We start from the raw sequence: 22574 nt of genomic DNA on the forward strand, positions 1-22574 counted from the left end.
GTCACTTTAATTAAAGAGACAGTCTTTCAGACACTCCACCTCCAGGATGTTGGTTGGTCTGTGAGAAGGAAGCTCATCTGGGAGGCGGAGTTTTGTGAAAATGGGCGTGGCTTTGTGAAAATGGGCGTGGCTTTGTGAGAGCAAGCATTCAGGCACCCCTAACTGGTTGCCGTGGGAGACTCAAGGATTTCTCAAAAAAGCATGAGAAAATATAATATAATATAATAAAAATTGTTTTACATAATACCTTCCCTTTTAAGTGTTTCAAAACATCAAACCAATTTAGATATTAGTCAAAGACTAAGGGAGAAAAAAAATCCAAACCTACCTACTTGTGTGAAAAAGCGATTACCCCCTAAACCTAAAAACTGGCCTTAACTAGAGCCATCTACTTGAATTTAACAACAGACAAATACTTCACAGGGATTATTTCTGTGGCATGAAACTTTGTTTCCTGGATCCACTATGATCCAGGTCTTAATCAGTTATTAGCGTTCTCATTTCCACGCAGCTGCGCTACGATTTCTGCTTGGGCAAACTCTCTTAATTTGATTTTAAAAAAAAAACAGAAACTTGAGAATGAGCCAGCATCAAATTACTCAAAAGTCCCCCAGGTCACTTCTAGACAAAGAAGATTTGTTCTAACGCAGATAATTAAGTGTGAGAGAAGAAAGTAAAAACAGAAAGTGACAGAAAAATTATAAATGCCTCCTTTTAGCGTATATAAGCACATCCCTCTTGAACAGCGAGTCACAGTGCGAACACAAAAGCTCCACTCTTTCTCCTTAACTGTCCTCTTTTTCTTTAAGTGGTACCAGACGTAGGCATTTCTTCATTCAGCTCATTCAAACTGAGGCAACTTGCCATTCTTTATTTATTTAACAAAACGAGCGGTAAAAGCCAAACATTAGGTCATGGAACATTTTCACCCCGAGAAATAAGTCACCGCCTTCAATGAGACATCAAAACCAGTTGGAGTATTCTCCTGCAAGAAAATATGAGCTGGTGAGCAACTTTCTCAAAGTCAAGTGGTGCTGTGGGACTTTTTCCTGTTATTTGAATATGACTTTCAACAGTGTGGTGCACATGCGTTTCCAATTAGGAGCTCAGAGCCAACGACCAGAGCTGGGCCCCACTCAGCCGTTCCACGACTGACCAAGTCTCAGGAAATGTTAAACAGGCATCATAACCGTGACAGAGACAGCAGATTTTTCAAAAGCCTTTGCTCTCTAAACAATAATTAAGACATCACAGTGGACTGATTATGTAGACTGCAAAAAATGCACAAACCTAAATAGAGGAGAGAGCGCATAATTAATCATACGTTTCTGTGACACATTTATAGCTGGGGCGCTTACACAAAGCTATTTGTCTGTTTGGTAAATGCGTATGAAGCATGCTTAGAGTCAAAAGAAACAATATGTCAATGGTGTTGATTTGTGGGGACCCTAATGAGAGCGCATGGTTTACATGAGGCAGTCAGAGCAGGATCCACTTCACTCACAGCAGCAATAACTCCCTGTGAGCCTGTCTCTGCTCAGACTTCAATCTCCAGGCCCTTAGGAGCTGTTGGAGGACTTTGATGTTCTGTCTAAATGAATCGACTGTGCTTCTTGATACAGCCCTCCAGTCAACTGACTCCCCCCCACCAATTCTGTCACCTGTGATAAACACCACGAGTGCTCAGAAGTACCAAAATTTGGATCACATGCTCAGAAAAGCCACATTTTCTTCTCCTCCCTCCAGCTTTGTAAATAACTGGGAAAAACAAATATGATTGTTGTTTTCCACTGCGCTCTATTTGATGTGTGTGGCTGCATTTGAGCAGGCAACACAAGGCTGGTTTTTGTTACCTTACAGCCCTGCAACAAACCTTTATGTAGGATGGCCCCACAGGGCATGGTGTTTGTTAGAGCCAGGGCAAAGGCAACAACCTCCGATCCCCCCTCCCCACTTTCTATCATACTGGAACACTTTCTTACAAAGAATCAGAGCCAGATAGCTCTACATACATGTGGGTTCACTGACTTGACCCAAACAAGATCTAAAGCTTATTCAGGAGCACTTGTGTGTAGCAAGGAATGTACTGTAGACATGTAATAATGAATCTGCTTTGAGAGAGCCCTACAGTGTCACAGATGCTAACTTGAACATGAATAAGGGCATGAATAGCAAAATAATATATAATTCTAGCCTTAATGGACAAAACTAAAGTTATTGTTGAAGTTTTTGAAAGGATTGAAAATGAATGTTTTTTTTTAGCATGAAAAAAGTGTTATGTCTGACTACAGTGAACACACTATCCCCATGATGAAACATGGTGGAGGTAGCATCATGCTTAATTTGAGATATTTCTAGTTGTTTTGAGTACAAAATATCTATATATTTTATCTGTAGGTTCTGCTAATCATATGAACACCTATTATTTTTTAATTTGTGGTACAGGCCTACAGCTTTTTTTGGCACCTGAATTAACTCACTGCAACTAATTGCAAAATCTGTAACTTCTAAACTTTAATTTAATTTTACGCATAGTTTTTTTTAACTTGGATACTTTTGCAATATTTTGATTGTAAAATTTCCATAAAACAGCCATTTGTTTGGCATTCTAACTAGTACTGGTTTTGGAACCACAGTTTCAGTTCAATCTGAAACTTAAACGTTAAAAAAATAAAATAAAATAAAAAACAATCGGAAAATTTACTCTTTTTTTCTTAAAGTGAGTGAACTCAGTCCTCAAGTCAAAAAACAAAATATTGATGGGTAAAATAACAGAATGCAGATGTAAATGGAAAATATAATGTTAAGCATATAATATATGTATGAATCCATGTCAAAACAACTGTATTTGTCAAGCAATATTACATTTATGTTCTTTGAAAAAGGTCTGGAAGATCAAAGATTTTCCCCTCTCAATTTTGTATTCCCTCAACATATCCAAACATTTTAATACATTCAATCAAGTCGGTCAATTTTCACATTGAGGGTCTGCGAAAAGAATTGAAAATAGCTGTTTTGAGGTTTTTCAAAGAAGAACAGAAACTAATTCTTTCTTTCAAAAAGTTTTGATTGCATCAAAGTCTCAGTGTTCTACCCAGTAAAACACACTGAAGCTTAGGTTACAATGTGACAACATGTGAAAAAGTTCAAAGGCTATGAACACTTCTGTAAGGACCTGTATCCCTTTTAAGCTTCTTCTTGGTCAATTTTCATTTACCCAAATCCAATCAGCATCGATTCTGCATTTTCCTCAAGCTGGGGTAAAGGTTTTCCTTGAAATCTTCACTTGGATGAAACAGCAGTATTTAACCTATCACAGCCTCGGATGAGCTGGATGGGTTTTTGAAGGGAAGTATGAGTTCTACAGGCAAAGGCATTGATCCTCCCACACCTTGGGTTTTTCCCAGCGTGTACAACGATTCCTGTGCAAAGCCTCTGAACACTTCTCTCCCTCCTCCAGCGGTCGATGGTGAGCAAACCTGCCCCTGGATCGAGCATCTCATTTAGTCGCCGGGCCCCTTTGATGTGGATTCAGTGCTGCGGTGCATATCATTTGTGTTTGAAGGTTCAGCTTCCACAATACAGCGAGGGTTTGAAGTTTCACATATTGCAGGTGCTACAATGTGATAATCCGGGAGCTGGTTATGCATTATACATTTTTTTTTCATAAAAGAACACTATAAACTCAAAGTGAAATGTGGAAAAAGTCAGCGCTTGAAGGTATATATTGACAGAAACAGCTTCTGAGACTTCAGGTTGCGGGACGAAAACACTCTTGTTATCTCGAGCTTTTCAGAATCAGCTCTACATCTTCACACAGAAGGGGGTAAATATCCAAATAAACAGAGTAGAATAACATTTGACTAGGGCCTGCTATGCCGTTATGAGACCAATTTAGTTCACTGAGCACTTCTCTCGGGGCACAGAGAGGAGAAGGGCCATGACGGGTCCTTCTTCGTCTGCAAGGGCCGGTAATAAAAATCTCTTTTGCCATCTAATTTCACATGGGACTTGATCTGCAGCTTGGGGGCAATTCCTGCAGTGTGCACTTAAATAAAAGATGAAACAATCATTGTCAACATCAATGTCTTAACAGGAAAAGATCACACCGAATATAATATATATGTGTCTTTTCAGTTGCTAGACAAATAGGAGAAGAAAATGGCTTCCTGCAGGAAAATTTAGCGATTATATTTCAAGAAGTTTAAAAAAGAGAGAGAGCTCAGCTTTGCATCAAGCAGGCAGAGGATTTAAAATGGGGGGAGTCGTTGCCCAGAGAATAAAATCTCGTTGACATTTAACGTCTGTAAGAGACCGAGTTTTAAGCAAAGGCTTATGATCTTGATAATTAAAGAGTGTTTGTATGGAGGTGCACAGCTAGGCGTCTCTTTTTAAAAGATGTTTACTGTCTCTAAAGCGAAGAGATGGTGGCAGCCTGAGGGCCTGCCTACTCTCTTTTCCCCAGCTCTGTCTCTATCTTTTGATAAATACACACAAACACACACATGGGTATATATGCAAACTCTGCACGCCGAACAAGCACGCTCGGAAAAAATAAAATAAAAAACACATGCACACGTACACACACAAACAAGAAAGACTTGCTGCTTTTCACAGGCATCAGCCTCTCAATTAGCTTCTGAACTCATTTCTCCCTCCTTGGAAGGGAATTATTTTTCAGCTGGATGCCTTTTCTTTGTTTACTGTGAGCAGACCCGAGCCTTATCAGCAGCTAATCACTGCATGTCAAATTCAAAGACTTGCTGCAGTCACTTTGGAGAAAAAAAGGAATTAGTGAATAATCTTTTAAAGTTCAGATTGTCATTTTAGATTTGAACAATCACCAATTTCTTTTAGATGTACAAATCTGTCTAACAGCCAGGGAGAAGATCAGGGTTTGTTGGATATAATTTGTTGTGACACGTTAATTGCATCTACTTGTAATTCTCTCTAATTGATGCTTGATATGTCTCAGGAAATTAGGCCAACTAGATAACACTGTAAATATTATTAATCCTCCCCGCCTTTCCCTTTTCCATGGCAGGTCTGATGAATTCACAACAGCCAGAGCTGTAATGTGTCAATGTGCCGTGCAGCTATGCTGTGTATTCCCAGGGCTGCCGGGCTGACAAATCTAAGGTTACAGCCGTACCACTGTATATTCAAAATACATTCAGGAACACTGCGGAGAGCCAAAGATGACTAACCTGAGCGATTTTCACTGAGTTCTGGGTAGAGCCACCGGCATGGTATTCAACTTTGTTTCTCTTGACAATTTCTTCAAACCTGAAATAAGAACAGACCTGTCAGTCAATGTGAAGTTTAGTTTTATTTGTCCAAAATCCTGATTTTATTAATGTGCAGGATAATGAAAATATACAGCTGTATCTGTCATAGGATGCTCCCAGTACAGGTGGGAGACAGAAGGACTGTAACTCAAATACCATCACTGTTGGACAATGTTTCTCCCTGAATGAACAAAGCTGGAGACCATTCTTCCAAGCTTCCTGTTGGTATTTACTCATCTCTGTTGCTTTTATTTACACTTCTGGTAAAAACACTACAAAACGCAAAATCTTAACAAGTATTTGTGACTTAGTACACGTAAAATAAAACAAAACTAACATACAAGAAACCTTTATGGCACAATATAGGAACTTGTTTTAAGTCAATAATTTCTTAATATTGATTAAAAAGTGTTAGTTACAAGAGGAGTGACAGGTTACAAGACATTCTGCTCATTCTTAAAATGCCTTGTTCCACTGGCAGATTATGTTCACTTATAACTAGTACTTTTTTCATCAATATTAAGGAATTATTGACTTAAAACAAGTTAATACTTCTTGCTGAAAAGTTAGTTTTGCCTTATTTCAAGTGTACGAAGATATTTGCACTGGAACTAGACCAAAAATACTTGCTGAAATTGTGTTTTTGGAGTGTAGTGTGTTATTTTTTAATGCACAAATACACATTTAGTATTTTTCTAAAATTGTCCTACTCAGTTACACCTTTATTTGGAACAAAGCATGTTAGATTTTAATAAAAATAACTTAACTGCACAAATTTTGTACTTTTGCCCTTGCTGTACAGAATTTTATTCTCAATCCTGTTTTTTTATTTATCTTTATCTTTGTGTGAATCTACATGCTTCGATTGCATGTCACTTTCCTGCTGCTACATCTAAAATTTCCCACAATGGGACAATAAAAGGATTCTTCTATTTCTTTCAGTTATATGAACCAAAAGATTTCAACCCCACTGAACGTTTTTACATTTCTTTCATGACACAAACACCAACTTAAACATATTTATTGAGATCTGTGGCAGACAAACCAAGCTTTGAAGACCTCAAAGGTCGCTTGAAAATATATTTAGCCACAAATGCAAAACTGCAAGAACATTAGCTAAACTAATCAACTGGACAAAGACAGTAATGACCAGAAAATCAGCCAGGAAGCTAATGGTAACTCTGGAAGAGCTGCAAAAATCAACGGCTCAACTATAACTAATGCACTCCACAAAGCTGGTATTTATGGAAGAGTGGCAGGAAGAAGGCCAAAAAACCCAACTTGAACCATTTGACTTTATACAAAATGCTATGTATTGCAGAAACCACATGCCTCTGGGCCACCTATAACTTTAAAAACACCTGTGGTGTGGTTATAAAACAACTTTCTCAATAATTATCACATTACAAGATGCGTAGGTGTGACTTGATAAGAGCTACTAATTAGTCACCTGCAATTTACTGGAAAAGGCTAAAGAAAACCCATAAAGAGCAACTGTAGTCTGTGAAAACTTTGTCAAGTTCATTTGTTTACACTAGCTGACAATTCAAAGAACCTCAGAGAATTACAAGAAATTATATTAAAATTAACATAAAAGACAAGATGGATAGATAGCATTTGACAGATAAAAAGAGTACTTCTAATAGTAGTGTTAAAAAAAGGGCAACTGGGGTCAAGATGTCAGCCTGAATAAAGCAAAAGAAAAATCGTTCACACATGGTTATAGTTAGCCATCCTGTATTAAATCAGGCTGAGCAGTAAAAGTTCAATGTAAGAAACATGATCTGCTTTCTTCAAAACAATACAACATGTAAAAGCAGCTATTAATCTTTAATAAGGCACAATGTGCTGCTGTTTCATAGCCTTTTGCTTTCAGGTCTGTTAAATAAATAGCTTTTATAGTTTCCTTGTGTACATAACTAGGGAAAGTATTTAGGGAGGGTCCACCTCTGAATAAATATTTTATGTCTAAACCATGCCAAAAAAAAAGTTTAAAAGTGACAGAAACAGACTAAATAAAACAACAACAACAAAAAAGAAAACGGGCTCCATTACCCTGAGGAACAGGCAGAAAACAATCATGCAGTTTCCCAACACAAGGCACAGGAACACACTGGCCTACAGAGAAACACTAAGAGAGTTTCCGTACATTTCGTTTCATCGCTTCGTAATGCCATTTCAGACATCAATAGCGACCATGCTTCTGCGTAATGTGATGCAAAGCTTGGCTCTGCTGCAAGATGGATGCTTATTATCTATGAAGCTGGAATGTGTATTTTCCACATCGTTCACACAAACAGGCTCCCAGAGGGCGAACTACATAAACGTGTCCACCCCACTAAAGTAATTGACCGAACTACAGTCAAGATGCTATGCCATGTTAGGAGATGTCTGGCTTTTTTTCCCCACTCAACTTCGAATCGAAGTGTGTCTACACCAGGGGGAAAATAATGAAATGACATTAAAGTGAACAACCCCATCTCCACTTATGGGTGTGTAATTTCACTTTAAATAATTAGACTTAAAAAAAAAAAAAAAGCTTCCTGTAGAGATGCTTGTGTGTATTCCCAGAACAGTTAGGTTGTGTTCCCAGGCATTTTAAGATTTAAAGATATTTTCAGGGATGCAGGATGTGAAGTGGAGCGCCTACATCTCATTTAGTGAAACATGCATCTGTTGTAAATATAGTTCAAAGACAAGTGTAATCTGTATGCAAAGTGTATCGTGGCTTACCAACATGTAGGAGTCAGAGAAGTTCAATACTCTTAGTTCAACCTGGTTTAACTAAGCATGGCCAAATTTTGAGCTGGTGTGAAAGTAACCTTTACTGGTTCAAAGAAAGTCTACAGATCATGTCTCCAGGCAATGAGTCTACCCAGGGCAGAGTGCTCTGAATAATATAAAATAAAATAAAAAAAAAACTTTCCTTACAAGTGGAAAATATGCTAACCGGAGGGAAAAAATTGTTCCTGAGACACCTGTTTTGACTCCTTGACAAAAGAAGAATTTGAGCACTGTGGGTGTTTATAACATGAAGGGAGCCGAGGGACTCCAGACCCATTTCAAATAGACACACAGCTTCAGAGGATTTGAGGGTCTTTTTTTCCCACTAGAACTATTTGCTCCACCTTTCAGTGCAGACAGCATGGGGCCCTGCTCTTGGAAGCCTCGAAAAATCCCATCCGAAAAGGAGCAGCTGCCTCGAGACCTTTACACCCTCAAACATCATGTGATCCCACAGTAGTGACACCGTAAGCGGCCCCCATGGCCATTTAGGGGTAGAAAATCCCTTTCCATCTACAGCAGCCTGAGCCGACTAAGCGATGGGAGGGAGCAGAGAGAAAGAAATTGTTTTGAACAAAATGTTCTTAGCTACTAAACTCAGCTTTTAAAAGCTGCCGGTGTCGCTCAATGGAGGAGCAATTTCAACTATGCCACGCATTCCACTAATGTATGGTCAGTTTGTGTTATATAACAAGGGCAGTCCAGCATACTGCCAGTTAAAAGTGAGTCTAAGCCGCATGCAGAATGTACATTTTGTTTCTCATATCTTCCTATGTGAAATGAATTAAATTAAATTGAATTAGAAGTCAGTATATTGTAATATTCAGATTCCATTATTCTGAGGGTTTTTCTTCCCAACAAAATCCTCGACCCGACAAACAGTTTCTATAGTAAAAATGTAATATAGACATTTTTTTGTGTATTCAAATCGAAGTAAATCGAAGCAAATTTCGTACGCCAATATTACAGCCCTCCATGCCAAAACATTATGTAAATAGTAGGTGGCCAACATGATAAAGCTTACAATGAATGGTGTGGAGATTGTGATGAAGGAAATAAAATGACAGAATAGGAAAAATTTAAGTTAATAATAATCATTAACATCATAGCAATACTCAGCAATAGAACTGTGATTAAAAGTTTTGGTGTTTTGCTGCCACAGTAGCACAGAAAACAGCCATTCTCCTAAAATCATCCCCAAGGAAAGTGTGAACTGATTCATGGTTAAAAAGACACATCCTGTGGAAGGTCTTTATATACTTAAAGGGTCAGAATAACCAGAACTGATGAGTATATATGGTTAAAGGAAAATAGCTACCTGTCTAAACTTGCTCAGAGATCAAGTGGATTAAATAAGACAAAATTTCTCCAGAATGGGTACGTACTGATGCCTAATCCATAAAAAAAAAAAAACATTGTACAGAAGATTTATCCTTCAGCACTATCTCCAGACTTGGCAAAAAATACCATGTGTAGAACTTGCCACAAGTTAAAAGCTACTATATTTGTACATATTTACAGTTAGAGCAATAAAAAAAAACACTTTAAATTAACTGGAACTGGTAAAATAAGACCTGACTAAAACCTAAGTTTATTTTTCCATCATGTGCAATGAAGAGGATAGCAAAATGGGCTCATAAAATCTCTGAAAAATCACAGTATGAAAACTGCAGCCAATGTTTTGGTGAGATTATGCAACTCAAAGAACGAATTCATTTATTTTAATGCGTCTTTGACATCTTTACCAGGTGGGCCAATAAATGTGGAGGGTGCTGCAGGCTAAATCAGAATCATCTTCCAATTAGAGTAATAAGACTGCATAAAATGTTTTTATGCATTGGATTTTGCAGTGTAGTACTACGATTCTTCCTCAGCTTAACACATCTGTAACTGTGGGGCAGATCAAACAAGTCGGGATCATTGTGTTGTTTACATTCCTGGGGACGGAGCCCCCAACGTTGTTTCCCATCAAGGGAAATATGAGAGCTTCCGAAGTACTTTGAGTCACTCATGAGTTCCTTTTAACCCCCTCTTAAAAAAGAAGAACAAGAAAAACAAGCCAAGTATATTATTTACATGAGGCAATAATTCAAGATTTGCTCCTCAAAGTCTCTTACATGGAGGGCAAAGTGAGCCCATTTACCGACTCCCTCTTCATTCGCCTTTGATGTTAGCCTATCTCGATAAGACCAGATGAGTGCCCTAAAATCCCAGTCGAGTGATTTTGCAGGAAGAACAAGTCTCAGTTAATCAATGGTAAGATTGGATCTGGATTCTCCGGAGTGGTCTGCCTGAAAGTCCTCCCGAGTGTTTGAGTGCACACCAGGGTAATTCGCTGTTAATGATCACCGCAGCACCCACTCTCCTACGCGCCGTTCGTTCCCCATTTAATTGCCTCGTTCGCATTTAAACAGCTTACAAATCACAAGGACAGGCAGGAAAACATGATCAAACGGCGACTATCGCTAATCAGGGGAGGACAAGAGGAAAGGTTAGAGGGAAATGGGGGGTTTTGGTGCTCTCCTTGGGGTATTAGGAAGGAGGTGGGTCGAACAGGAGCACTAAATTATCTCTGCTTCAGCTATAGCAGGCAGGTACCTTTAAACAGGCAGATCCATCTTCTCTCTATCTGACAGAGGCAGCTAAAAGACTTTGGTAATCCCAGTTTCAACACAGGCATCTGGAGCAGAGACAAGTTCCACCATTGATTAGATTCCCCAATCAGTGCATACATCCTCCACTAGCCTCGCTTGGTAGTCTGGAAGCAGAACAAGGCCTGATGTGCAGTAATTGTTTCCATAGGTCAGGCGGAGGGGAGAAAAAACAGCTCAGGGCCGTGATGAAAGGGAGATGGAAAGGGTGAGGAATATTGTTGTTTTTTCCCCCCAATTAAATTGTTTGTCAAACCCTTCACAAAGGGTTACGCAGTTTATCTGTTTAAAATCAATACGCTCGTCTCAGTGTGAAAGCTTGTCCCGACACAAGACAGGCCCATTAATTATTCTGTTCTGTGTGCTATCGCTGAGCTGCTCAAGGTTGAACCTTATCTTTTCTTATTTCAAATCAATAATTATCTTCTACCGTGCTCATGCTGCCTCTTAGAAATAGATGTGCTTTTTATTCAATGCCTGTAGAGTCTCTCTCTCTCTCTCCTTCTGTGTTTTTTTATTTCTTTCTCTCTCTGTAGCAACCGATGAGAAACGCAGAATGAATAGGGCATTCTTATCACTGGAACATTAGGGCATGATGGAAGTAGACGGCAAAGACTGAGGCGCATAAAAGCACTGAACACAAATGAGTCACGATTCAAACGTCGGCTGAGGTCTTGTTCCTCATCTTCTGACATCTTCTAATAAAGTGAAGTGAATGTTGATTTGCACAAAAGCTCTAAGATGTTGACATGATTAAGGTACCGTGGCCTGCAATGCATCTCATTCAATTAGGAAAATTGGAAATGTAAGTGTATTTCTGTACTTGAATGCAGTTTATGGCTCAACAGTAATGAAACCCCAAAACTTTAGATTCTCAGACAATAAGAATATCACAAAAAAGCAATAAAGCAAGACCTTGAATACATTAATGTTATGCTATGGCAGTAGTAATCCATCAGTCAGTCACTGACAGCCTCCACAATAAGGGCAAGTCACAAAATGCAAGAGCTATAAAAGTGTGTGCATAAAGTCTAGTATAAAAGCATATTTATGGAAAGTTAAATGGAAGGAAAAAATGTTCAGAAGCAGCACGTTCAGCCACAGGTTTAGCAGGTTAGTGAAGTAAAGTTCACTGAAAAGGTTACGGCAAATTCACAAGTTTCACAAGGTGTGCCCTGAGGTTTTGGTAAAGTTGACAAATGCAGAATTGAGGAATATTAAGTTGAGAGGAAGGAAAAACTGTGTTAGAGTAAACAAACACCAACATAAGGATAAATGTCGCATTAATTTAATTTAAGTGTATTTGATAGGTAGAGGCACACATCGACACAGACAAACTGAAAAGAACAGTAGTCCCATGTTTGCATCATAGTGCTTATAGCAAAAGCTAATGTACAGCACCTGTCCATAGATGGGACTAAAAACTAGTAGAAAGTGAAATAGCAAGGTTTGTGAAGCAAGGTCTACTCTGGAGTTTTGGAAGAAACACAAGGTCTGGACTGGGTGTTTAAGTCACTTCTGAATGAGAGAAAATATCAGGAGCGTCTTAGCTGGGCTAAGGAGAAAAAGGTCTGGACAGTTGCTCAAAGGCCCAAAGTCTTCCTTTCAGATTAAAGAAAATTTCAAATTTCATTTGGAAATCAAGAGTCAACAGGAATAGTGAAGAGACAAAGAAACCAAGCTGCTTGAGATCCAGCATGAAGTTTCCACCGGCAGTGATGATTCAGGGATTCAGTGATGATGTCAAATTCTGATGTTGATTAACTTGGGTTTGATCAAATCAAAGGTTACTCAAACCGTTTACCAGGAAATTTTTAAAGCGCTTCCCGCTTCCCTCTGCTGACAAGCTTTTATGGAGAAGCTGATTTCATTTTCCAACAAGACTTGGCGCCTCTCCACATTGCCAAAACTACCCATGCCTGCTTTAATGATCATGGTGTTCCTGTGTTTGATTAGCCAGCAAACCAGCCTGACCAAAATCCCCATGGAGAATCTCTGTAGTGCTGTCAGGAGGAAGATGCGGGACACAATAGCAAACAATGCAGATGAGCTAAAGGCTGAAATTAAAGCAGTCTGTGCCACAGTCTGACTGTTCCCAATGACTAGTAATTCATGCAAAAGGAGCCCCGACCAAGTGCTGAGTCGATAAACTGTGCAGTGCAAGATCATACTTTTCAGTGTGTTGGCATTTCTGCATCAAAAATCCTTTTTTATTGGTGGTATGTAGCATTTTAATTGCCTGAGAAGCAAACATTGAGAGTCCCTTAGCCGTTAGTCATAACAGAAAACTTGAAATATATCCCTCTGTGTGTAATGAATTAGCTCCACTTGGAATTAAATTACAAAAACAAAATAGCTTTTCAGTGATGTTGTAATTTATTGAGATGCACCTGCATTTAGGAACATTGAGCGGAAAAAAGTACTGCCGCAACAAAAGGGAAAAAAAATGGCTTCGCTGTAACAGAGACTGGATGCACAATTAATGGCTGCACAATTACATGGTCATAATCGGTGAGTAATTGCATTAGAATGCAGAAACAACAAATGTGCATCCCTTTAATAATCGGCCGATCCGGCAGAAGCAACAGCCCATTTGTTGGCATTAGCCGAGAACTGCTGTTTGTACTTAATTAGGCTGCGCTCAAGGATTTAGATGGTGGGGGTGAAATCTGCTCACAGAGAATGAGTTCATATTATTTCCTCTAAAATGTCACAGGTTTTTGGCTTCACGCTGCAGAGGGTGGCGTTGTTTGTCACACTCTGTTGTGTGGATGGCGGGTGTGCGTGCGTGCGTGTGTGTGTGAGTGAGAGATAGAGGATATGAAAGAGAGAAAGAGGGACACACTGGGGGGAGAGGAGTGGGAAGAGGGAGCGTGTGTAAGGAAGGATGGGGGCTTCTGGCGTTCTCTCGAGGATTGAGATTTGAAGCCGGAGCACAAAGCCTTTGAGACGTTCCCCCTTATCTCGGTGGTTGATACCAGGATCTGGGTGATTCAGAGCGCTCCGTGTGAATAATTCCACCAACACCCCCTGCTGTGGGGACCATATGGCCCTGTGTGAACTTTAAACACACTGGGAGTGTTGCTGCTCACCAGTCGGGCCTCCCAATCTCTACCCCCGCACAGGCAAGGTGTAAAGAAATGATCAGCACAGATGATATAAGAACTACTTCACATGTATGAAAGCTGCTGCCATTAATGTGGCGGCTGGGGGGGAAATCAAAGATGACTAAAAATAGCCCTGAGCATGCTTTTCTGAAGCGAACGCGCCGTATGTTCAGAGGCTGAGACGGCCCCCCGTTTTAATTATAAAACGCTCTTTAAAAGGTGGGGAGTTGAGGAGGTGATGGATGAGAAGGAAGATGTAGATTACATTTGTTACATCCCCCTTTTGACTAGTGATGTTTCCTTCTGGCACCACCTGCTGGCAGCTGCCAGCCACCAAACAGAGGCATCTGCAGCTCCGGCGACGACGAGCTTTAATTATGATTGCATCAGCCATCCCCCTTGTGATGCAGCGTGCAACCTTTAAATGCAGAAGAAAGAAAAAGAAGAAGAAAAAAAATCAACCAGCCCCGCAACATGTTCATGGAGATTTACCTCATTTTCCTGAAAATTTTTTAAGACGACTTGTTTATAATTTACAAGGATGCAGATTTCTTCTAGCTTGGATTTATGCCCTAAATCGTCAGATTCGCGCTTATCAATAAAACATTAAGAGCGGCACATCTGGCAGCTGAACATGGTTTTGATGTCTCAATTACCAGTCGAGTGCAATTAATTTCTGCTTTCTCTTTAGCAAGGAGGCGGGCTGATGGATGCAGGCTAGTGACCTTTGGCCTACACCGCACAAGAAGAGGTTTGTATCAGCACTCTGTAAAACAACAAGAGATCTGGAAAATAAGAGGTGCTGGTGGTTGTGGTAGTGTGGCGTTATAGCATGTCTACACACTCAGTCAAGCATCAGTGCATCCAGTGAAGTGGCACATGCAGCCTCTGCATGCAATCTTGCATGTCTGCACACATGCACACGCACGCCCACGCACCCACTAGGTGGAGTGTTTCTTCTCATGACAAGGCGGGATAGCTCCACTGGGGGTTCCCGGTACTCTCAATTCACTTCGTTATTTATTAAAAACGCAAGAAATAAAGAAAGAGGCAGTAGAGTCAAGTGTGTTTACGGACCAGACTCCATCACACACACACGCCTACAAACCCAAGAGTGTTTAGCATGTACTCAGTGAGAGAGGGCCTTTGTTGTTTCCTTGCCGGTAAGCAGATTGAGCTGCAGCAGCAGCAGGGGTGCGTAAGATGTACACAGACAGCGGGGTGTTTGAGTGGAGAGGCACCTCCACTGATCGCCTGTGTCGTGTGATGATGTGTGTGTGTGATGTGTGTCTCAATCCAGTGCTGATCCCCCTGAGTCAGCCCCCGTCAGTGATACGAGCCCCCCCTCTCCCTCCTTCCCCCCCTCCACCGTCCCCCTTCTCTCTTTGCTTCGCCATCCGGAATGCTAATAACAGCCAGCCACTAACGCTGCGGCGCTGAATTATTCATGCAGCAGAGGGTCACACGGCATAATGAGGAGTTTACTCTCATTCTGGATGTGATTGTGACGCTGCTAATCTGCATTTAGCACAGAGAAACAGAGAAAAGGATGGAGGGTGGAGGTGGAGGGAGGGGGAAGTGGGGGATTACAGAGAGGGAGGAGGAGAGAGGATGAGCACTGATGAACTTAATTGCTGTGAGCAAACAACCTCTGAAAAGAGTCACGCCATCATCCCGAGATGAGAAAGTAAACAATTAATTATCATTGGACAGAGGGAGTCATAAAGCAAATGTTTGAGCAGCACCAATATTCAGGAACTCCCCCCACACACACACACTTTCTCTGCGAGGTGAAAATACAATCACTATAACAATGACTCACTAATTTGACACACTAATAATTATTAGCTCTAATAAGACATGGTTAACAATCCCAGGAGGGCTTGGTCCATAATGTAGCATGCGCTTTGGTCCATGCTACATTATGAATTACCGCTGGTTCAGAACTACTTATGATAAATAGTCACCCTGAAATAAAAAGTTGATTTACCTGCACTCTGATTTACAGCAGAAACAGGAATGTTTTCATTATGTAGCTCCCTGTGGAGAGCTAGTTGGAGGTAGAAACAGCAGGCAGCTGATGCCACCTGCTGGAGACACAATGTGCATACAATAGGTATGCAAGTGGAAGGTTGAAAATGGTCAGCAGCGCCACAGGAGACATATGTTTACATTAAATAAAAAGCGAAAACAATGACAAGTTTCACATAAAATCTAAACTTTGTCAGGGAATTTCCTTTCCTAAAATATATTAACAGATGCTGGTCATATTGCCTGTTTACCTTTTCATATTTGCACAATTTTGGCCTTTTTGCCACTGCTTTAACAAATAAAGTAAATGTTATACTCTGCTCTACTAACTAATGCAATACTTTGCACTGTGCAAGAGTAATCAAACAAAACTTGAAGCTGATAAGGGATTTAATATGACAGACCAACACAAAGTAGTGTATACTTGAGAACTGGAAGGAAAATGATGCATGGTTTTCAAACCCTCGTCAATACTGCTGATCTGGCTGCATCTCAAGTAATGTGCAGCCTCCAACAATTCTTCCACTATGGGTCAGAAAAGGGCAATCAATTCATCTTCCTATCAACTCTGACCAGTTTCTCCACCTCTGAAGCCTTCACACAAAAGTCTCTAATAGTTATTTTTTGTTTGATCAGGATTTATACCCACAATTCATGAAAACTGTCAGCACTTTAAAATCTTTGGAAAATAAAACTGAATGAGATACTTGCGAATTTTCTGATTAGTTAGCGCCACAATAAAAACAAGATAATTAACTACAGAGTGAAACATGCTGATAAACAATTAAGTCAAGGATGGTGACTAGTTCGCGTGAAATATGTCAACCCAAAACAGGTTACAGTATCGCATCTGACAATATCACCGTATGAAAAAGCAGGGTTCTCACAAGCAGAGGAAGTCACACGCAGCGCTTTGGCTGAGCTGGTTTCCGACCTCGAGCTCAAAACCTACTTTGAAAAACCAGCATCTGCTGAAAAGAAGTTGCCCTTAAAGGGCAGCTTGAAAACCACACTGGAGATCCTGCCTAGAGAAAAGAAAAGACAGAGAACAGCCGACGCAGCTACTAAAACAAGATAATGTAAATAATGTAAGCAGTATGGTTTAAGAGGCAGACAGAGTTGCTTCTGCATCAAAATGAAATAGAATATAATTAAAACGTTTATCAGTAGACTTATTTATTACATGCATTTATTACACACAGATGATTTCAAGTGTTTGGTTCTGAAAAGCTCATTAGAAACCCAAATTCTGTTTTTCTAAACATTTGAATATTAGATGAAACCCAATAATAATAATAATAATACTTTTAAATGGAGAAATTTCAACGTGCTGCACAGTGTACAGTATTAACTCAACACTTGATCAGGGCATGCATGAATTACTGCATCAATGGAGTGTTGCATAGAGAAAATCAGCCTGCTGAGGTGTTAAGGCAATCCAGGTCGCTTTCTCGGCTTTAGTTGCTACAAGTTAAACTTTTAATAATGGAGATAAAACCAAACCAAGAACATAATAGAAACAAGTTGCTGCAATGCAAGTGATGCATAAAGCTATTTATTTTCATTAATCAATAGAAAACTTATATATATATATATATATATATATATATATATGTGTGTGTGTGTGTGTGATCTCTGATAAAGTAAAAGCAGCACTTTTTGCAGACGATTAATCAGCTATCAAAACACAAAAGCCTACACAGCTGCCGGGGCTTACTCTGAACACAGACACAAGAAAAAGAAGAAGAAAAAAATAAAGCAACAACTCCCCAGCCAGTACTAACAGGGACATAGATGCTTTCTACTGTATAGCAGGCAATTTCTCAGCCACAACAGGATTATATGGGCTCTGCTGCGACTAGATAATTGAATTCAGGAACGGCCACAGTGCACTGCATCCAATGATCTCTCCCACCAGGGTGATGGGAAGAAAGAGAGGCGGAGGAGAGGGGGAAGCTTGTGAATCGTGTTACACTAGATTCAGTTGTGCAACAATAGTGTTAGTTGAGAGAAGTTGTAAGCCTATTGAGAGCTTTTTTTTTGTAATTAACTTATTTGTCAGGATAATGGTTATAGTTCATCTTTCTGAGATGAGCTACTTTGTAGATTACATAATGTAACACTTACTGTAGTTTCATTTATCAAGCAGCCAAAGAGTGAACGCTCTGGGTTTTATCCAAGAATCTAAATAAAACGGAATAAACACTGCATGTTTCCAGTGAGGTAACCTGATAGAGATGAGAGTGCACGCTCCTGTGTGTTGAATTGGTGAGGATATGCACTGAAATGTATTGTGACAGGAATTAACCACCAAAGCTGCTTGTTAATCCTGCCCTGACCTTGTGCAGAATGTACAGAGAACAGTGTCTGTGGGGCTAAAGATAACACCGCAGCCTTTGTGCTGAAGGAGAACAACACTGCTGATGATGCTGCTTTGTGCCGCCTCTGCTGCCCAAGGTCACGTGTGTCCTTTTGTGGAGCAACAAGACCTGACAAGGTAGCCTTTTGTAGCTCTGATGTACTGATATGCCCATGGACTGAATACAGGGTCTCGCAAAAGTATTTATTTGCCTTTTTGATCCCTTTTTTCACATTTTGTCACATTACGACCACTGTCTCTGTCGGGATGCGGGGCAAAAACGGTTAAAACGTTCCTGTTTTAGAACACAACGTTCCCGTGTGGCCACGAAATTAGTCTGGCCCTCTGCAACTCTGGTTTTTATGAAAAGAAAAAGCAGTTCACTGGGCAAAAGGAAACAGATGGAAGAAGATGCTCTGGTCAAATCCAAAACTGAAATGTTTGGGCTAAATGAAACACACCATGCAACCAAAACCATTCCAGGTCACCCTGAAGACACCGTCTCCTTGAAACATGGTGGTAGTGGGATGATGCGCGATTGCTTTTTTCCAGCAGGCACCAGAAAGCTAGTCAAAATTGAATGAAAGATGGATGGAGGTAAATACAGAGTAGAAAAAAAAAGATGGGAGACTGAGGTGAAGGTTCATTTTCCAGCAGAACAACCCTAAATATAGAGCCAGAAATATCTAGTTTCTTTGGGAAGGTATGAATGTGCAATCTACTGGTGCGGATAAGGGAAGTAGACTCTTGTCTGCCTAAAAACATAGGTCTCGGTCCGCTTCAAGTGAATCAAATATAGGAAATGGGGCACACTGCAGGGCATTGTAGGTAAACATGACCAAAGCAAATGTGTTTGTAGCAAAATTGCCAAGAGAAATGGTTCACCATCACTTGTGGATAGGAGGACAAGTTTAAAGCTCTGCTATAAATGTGTTCCGACAAAAGTATACCATTGCTGCTGGTAAACTCCCACAAGAAGGACGAAGTTTTCAATTACCTCAAAAATTGAGGCTGTTGGATTCATCTTTATAGTTGAACAGTGTTACACAAATGTGAGAAACTTGGTCAAAAATATATGAATAAAACTTGATAAGCTAAGAAAAAGTGGCAGTTCAGGAGGCGAAATAGACAAGTGTCCTTAGTATAAACAACCTGATGCCAGCTGGTACAAATCAGTTGTAACTTAGCAGTCTAAAAGTTGACATGGTGACCCCCTTAATTTAGCTCTCTAAAAAGAGACCTTTAAAGTTTTGAGAGTTTTTTTGTATCAATGTTCCAGCTGTTTTGGCTTTCCGATTGTTGCTCGGACTAGGTGAATTTCCCTATTATCATATAAAGACAAATAGGGCTCCAAGCAGCGTAATATTTATGCTTATATCACAGGGAAACAGAATGTTACAGTCCACAAATTTTAAAAAAAAGACACTGTGACCAACCTAAAAATTAAGAAATACTTCAGTTACATTTATTTTTTGTTAGAATCTTTTTCTATTTTCAAAGATCAAAGAAAAGACAATTTTTTAAAGGATTTTTACATATCCTTAATTATTATTATGAAGGGCGCTGAGGTTTGTGTGCTATTGCTAATGCCACATACTGTATGTGCTGTCATTAAGACTGGGGTTCTCACATTTAACTGATATACAAATGTGCAGCTGTGGGGCAGGAATGTACTCACAAGGGACATTTGACACTTGCTCAGTGGAAGAAAAAGAGTCATCTGTTGCACTCTAGTAAGTGTGCCAGAGGGACATTTTTTGCTGGCAGTTTTACTTTACAAGCCGAGTAAAATGTGATAAATAAAGCTTGTAAAAAAAGACACAAATCAAACATTTGAGAAATACCACCAGAAAGTAAGTACAGAACACATTCACTTCTTCTTCTCCTTAAATGCATTTCGAATTGGGGATGTAGTTTACACTAGAAAACAACTCAAGCAATCTTAACACACAAATAAAATAAAAACACTTTATAATGTGTAATTTGAATAGGGTAGTAAAATAGATTGACACAGAATATAAATATTGAACACACGAAGAAGCAAAGCTGCCAAGAGCAAAAGCAGTCCACGAAACAGTCGTATGAACGTAATCCTGCTTCCTCTCTGTGCAAAAGGTGAACCACAATAAAAGGGTTTCTCATTACCAAGGTAATGCATAAAGCAGAATGTTGTCATGGGTAAACCTTAAGAGATTTCTCAAGACCTTTTCAACCTTTTAGTTGCAAACACACTGATGGAAATGGTTACATATGTACCAACTATGTAACTATGGTTACATAGTTATTTGTTAACTAAATATCCCAGTTAACAACCCTGGAACCATAACCCAGGAGTGGAAAGAAAATCAACACAATATTTTCTACAGAAGCAAAACAAACAAACAAAAACCTGGAGTTACACTTTTTCCAAGAAAACAATGCATTCAAGCACACTGACCCCTTTGCCAGGGCAGTGGACAAAACTCAACCTTAAGTCAGGTTGTAGCTTGTTTAAAGTTTGTTGCAGAACTTTGAACATGGCAATGTAAACTGTTACAATACAAACATATGAGATGAGACAAAAATTAAACATCACACACACCATGTTTGGAGGGTGAGTGGAACTGCATATTGGCAAAAATAAACACTACACCAACAGCATATGGCTATGAAGGTGGGAGTATCGTGATGTGGGGATGCTGTTCAGTATTCAGTTCTGGCAGACTATAATTGAAAGAAGGAACAATGAATTAAAGTATCGGCACATTGTTGATAAGAATCTGAAAATGTAATGCGGGTGGGTGTTCCACTGAGACGATGATAGCAAACATGCAGACAAGGAAAATATCAGCTAGTTTCATGAATTAAGCAAATAAAACTGAGAGTTCGGCTAAAGCTACCAGAACCCATGAGACTTCAGAAAGAAAAAAATCACACCTGAGGATTCATTGTTCCTAATTTCTCCACAGACGAGATGTCTTGAAGTTGTCATTACCTAAAGGGCTCTTCTACTAAATATTTAATATATTTCAGCTGGACTGTTCATATGAATGAATAAATTAATTAATTAATTAATATACCTTATAAATCCCAGAGGGAAATTCATAAGGACACACATTCTTACTCCCCATACGTTCATGTCATGGTTACCTAGTTTAAATGTATTTTTACAGTATAAAGTAAGCTCCATAATAATTACTGACATAAGCTTTCAGCCAATTATTTGAAATAAATATTTTCAACCCCATCTATATTATTGAACACTCTTCTATGTAAACCTCTCAGTTCTATTTGCTTAAGCATAACTTAACCAACTTGAGGTGCAGAACTCTTTTTTGCAGGTTTGCAGATTAAATTTCCGTAAGCAGGCTTGTTAAGCCAATGCATTGTGGGGTTTGCAGTTTTATCACAGAGTAAGAACACAGTTTTTCCTTTAATGTTTATGGAAGAAGTAAAGACTGAGTTGGCACGTAATATAAACCCCCATATGCAAACATTAGGTGCATTTAAAACCCAAAGTTAAGATTAGTAAAACTAGGCCTTTTGAAAACTTTAAACGGCGTTACAAAAATCCAGTTATCAATGTTATGACAATGGTGTAATTTCTACAAAACTTCAAAGATGGACCATCTTCCTACTTACAGATGGTAGTCTTTGTTTCGAGGATTTTGAAGGAAAATGTATCTTTTAAAGAAAAAGAAATCATCTGTACTCCTTCAAACAGAAGACAAAGGTTGACATAAGGTCAGCTGAAAATCAGATGTCTGAGTTTGTTCATGCAGCTCTTGTTTACCCTCCATTTTAAAAGGTGTGACGATCTGCACTCAGGAAAATGCGGGTATAGTTTTGAGAAAGCTTATGAAGTTACTCTACATCTGCCTGGAATGTTAAAAATGCGGGTCTGGAAGGGGAACAGACATGCTTTGGGAAACCGTTTCCATGAATTAAGCATGAAACAAAACACGCACGTTAAAATCCAAACTATGTATAATCCTACAATTTATACTGAGGTGGTTGTAGTGTCAGACTTCAAAATATTAGGTAGTGCCAAGCCTTAAAGCTCAGTTGTACCATGGTGAATTTATAACCAGGCTATTTTGAGCACAGCAAACAGTGAGAAGATGTTGTTAGTGGGGTATGAATGACGAGTGTAACCCTTATTTGGTTTGCCATAATTTTAGCAAGATACATTATGCTACAGAAGGCCATGTGGTTCTCCCAGTGTGTGTGACTCACAAGGCTTTGTGTTTGTCTTCAGCCAAGATCTGGTCGTTTGGTTTCAGTCCAAACCTTTCGCAAAGAAAAAGGGAGAAGGGATGGTCAATGACCTTATTGTGTTAGTGAGTTTTAGGTAATGTATAATTAAAATCAAAAC

General features: G+C 39.5%; 1 protein-coding gene across 3 annotated transcripts in view; it reads right to left on the bottom strand.

Moving 5' to 3' along the window:
- Positions 1 to 22574, bottom strand: part of LOC114152210 (adenosine kinase-like) — a 171172-nt gene that overhangs the window by 146058 nt on the left and 2540 nt on the right. For all 3 annotated transcript variants that reach the window (XM_028030022.1, XM_028030023.1, XM_028030024.1), the window contains exons 3-4: positions 22436 to 22489; positions 5208 to 5286 (exon numbers count right to left, since the gene is read on the bottom strand). In XM_028030022.1, coding sequence (XP_027885823.1) covers positions 5208 to 5286; positions 22436 to 22489 — 133 coding nt within the window. The remainder of the gene's footprint in view (positions 1 to 5207; positions 5287 to 22435; positions 22490 to 22574) is intronic.

This window comes from Xiphophorus couchianus, chromosome 10 (assembly GCF_001444195.1).
Source record: "Xiphophorus couchianus chromosome 10, X_couchianus-1.0, whole genome shotgun sequence".
Taxonomy (NCBI): Eukaryota; Metazoa; Chordata; class Actinopteri; order Cyprinodontiformes; family Poeciliidae; genus Xiphophorus; species Xiphophorus couchianus.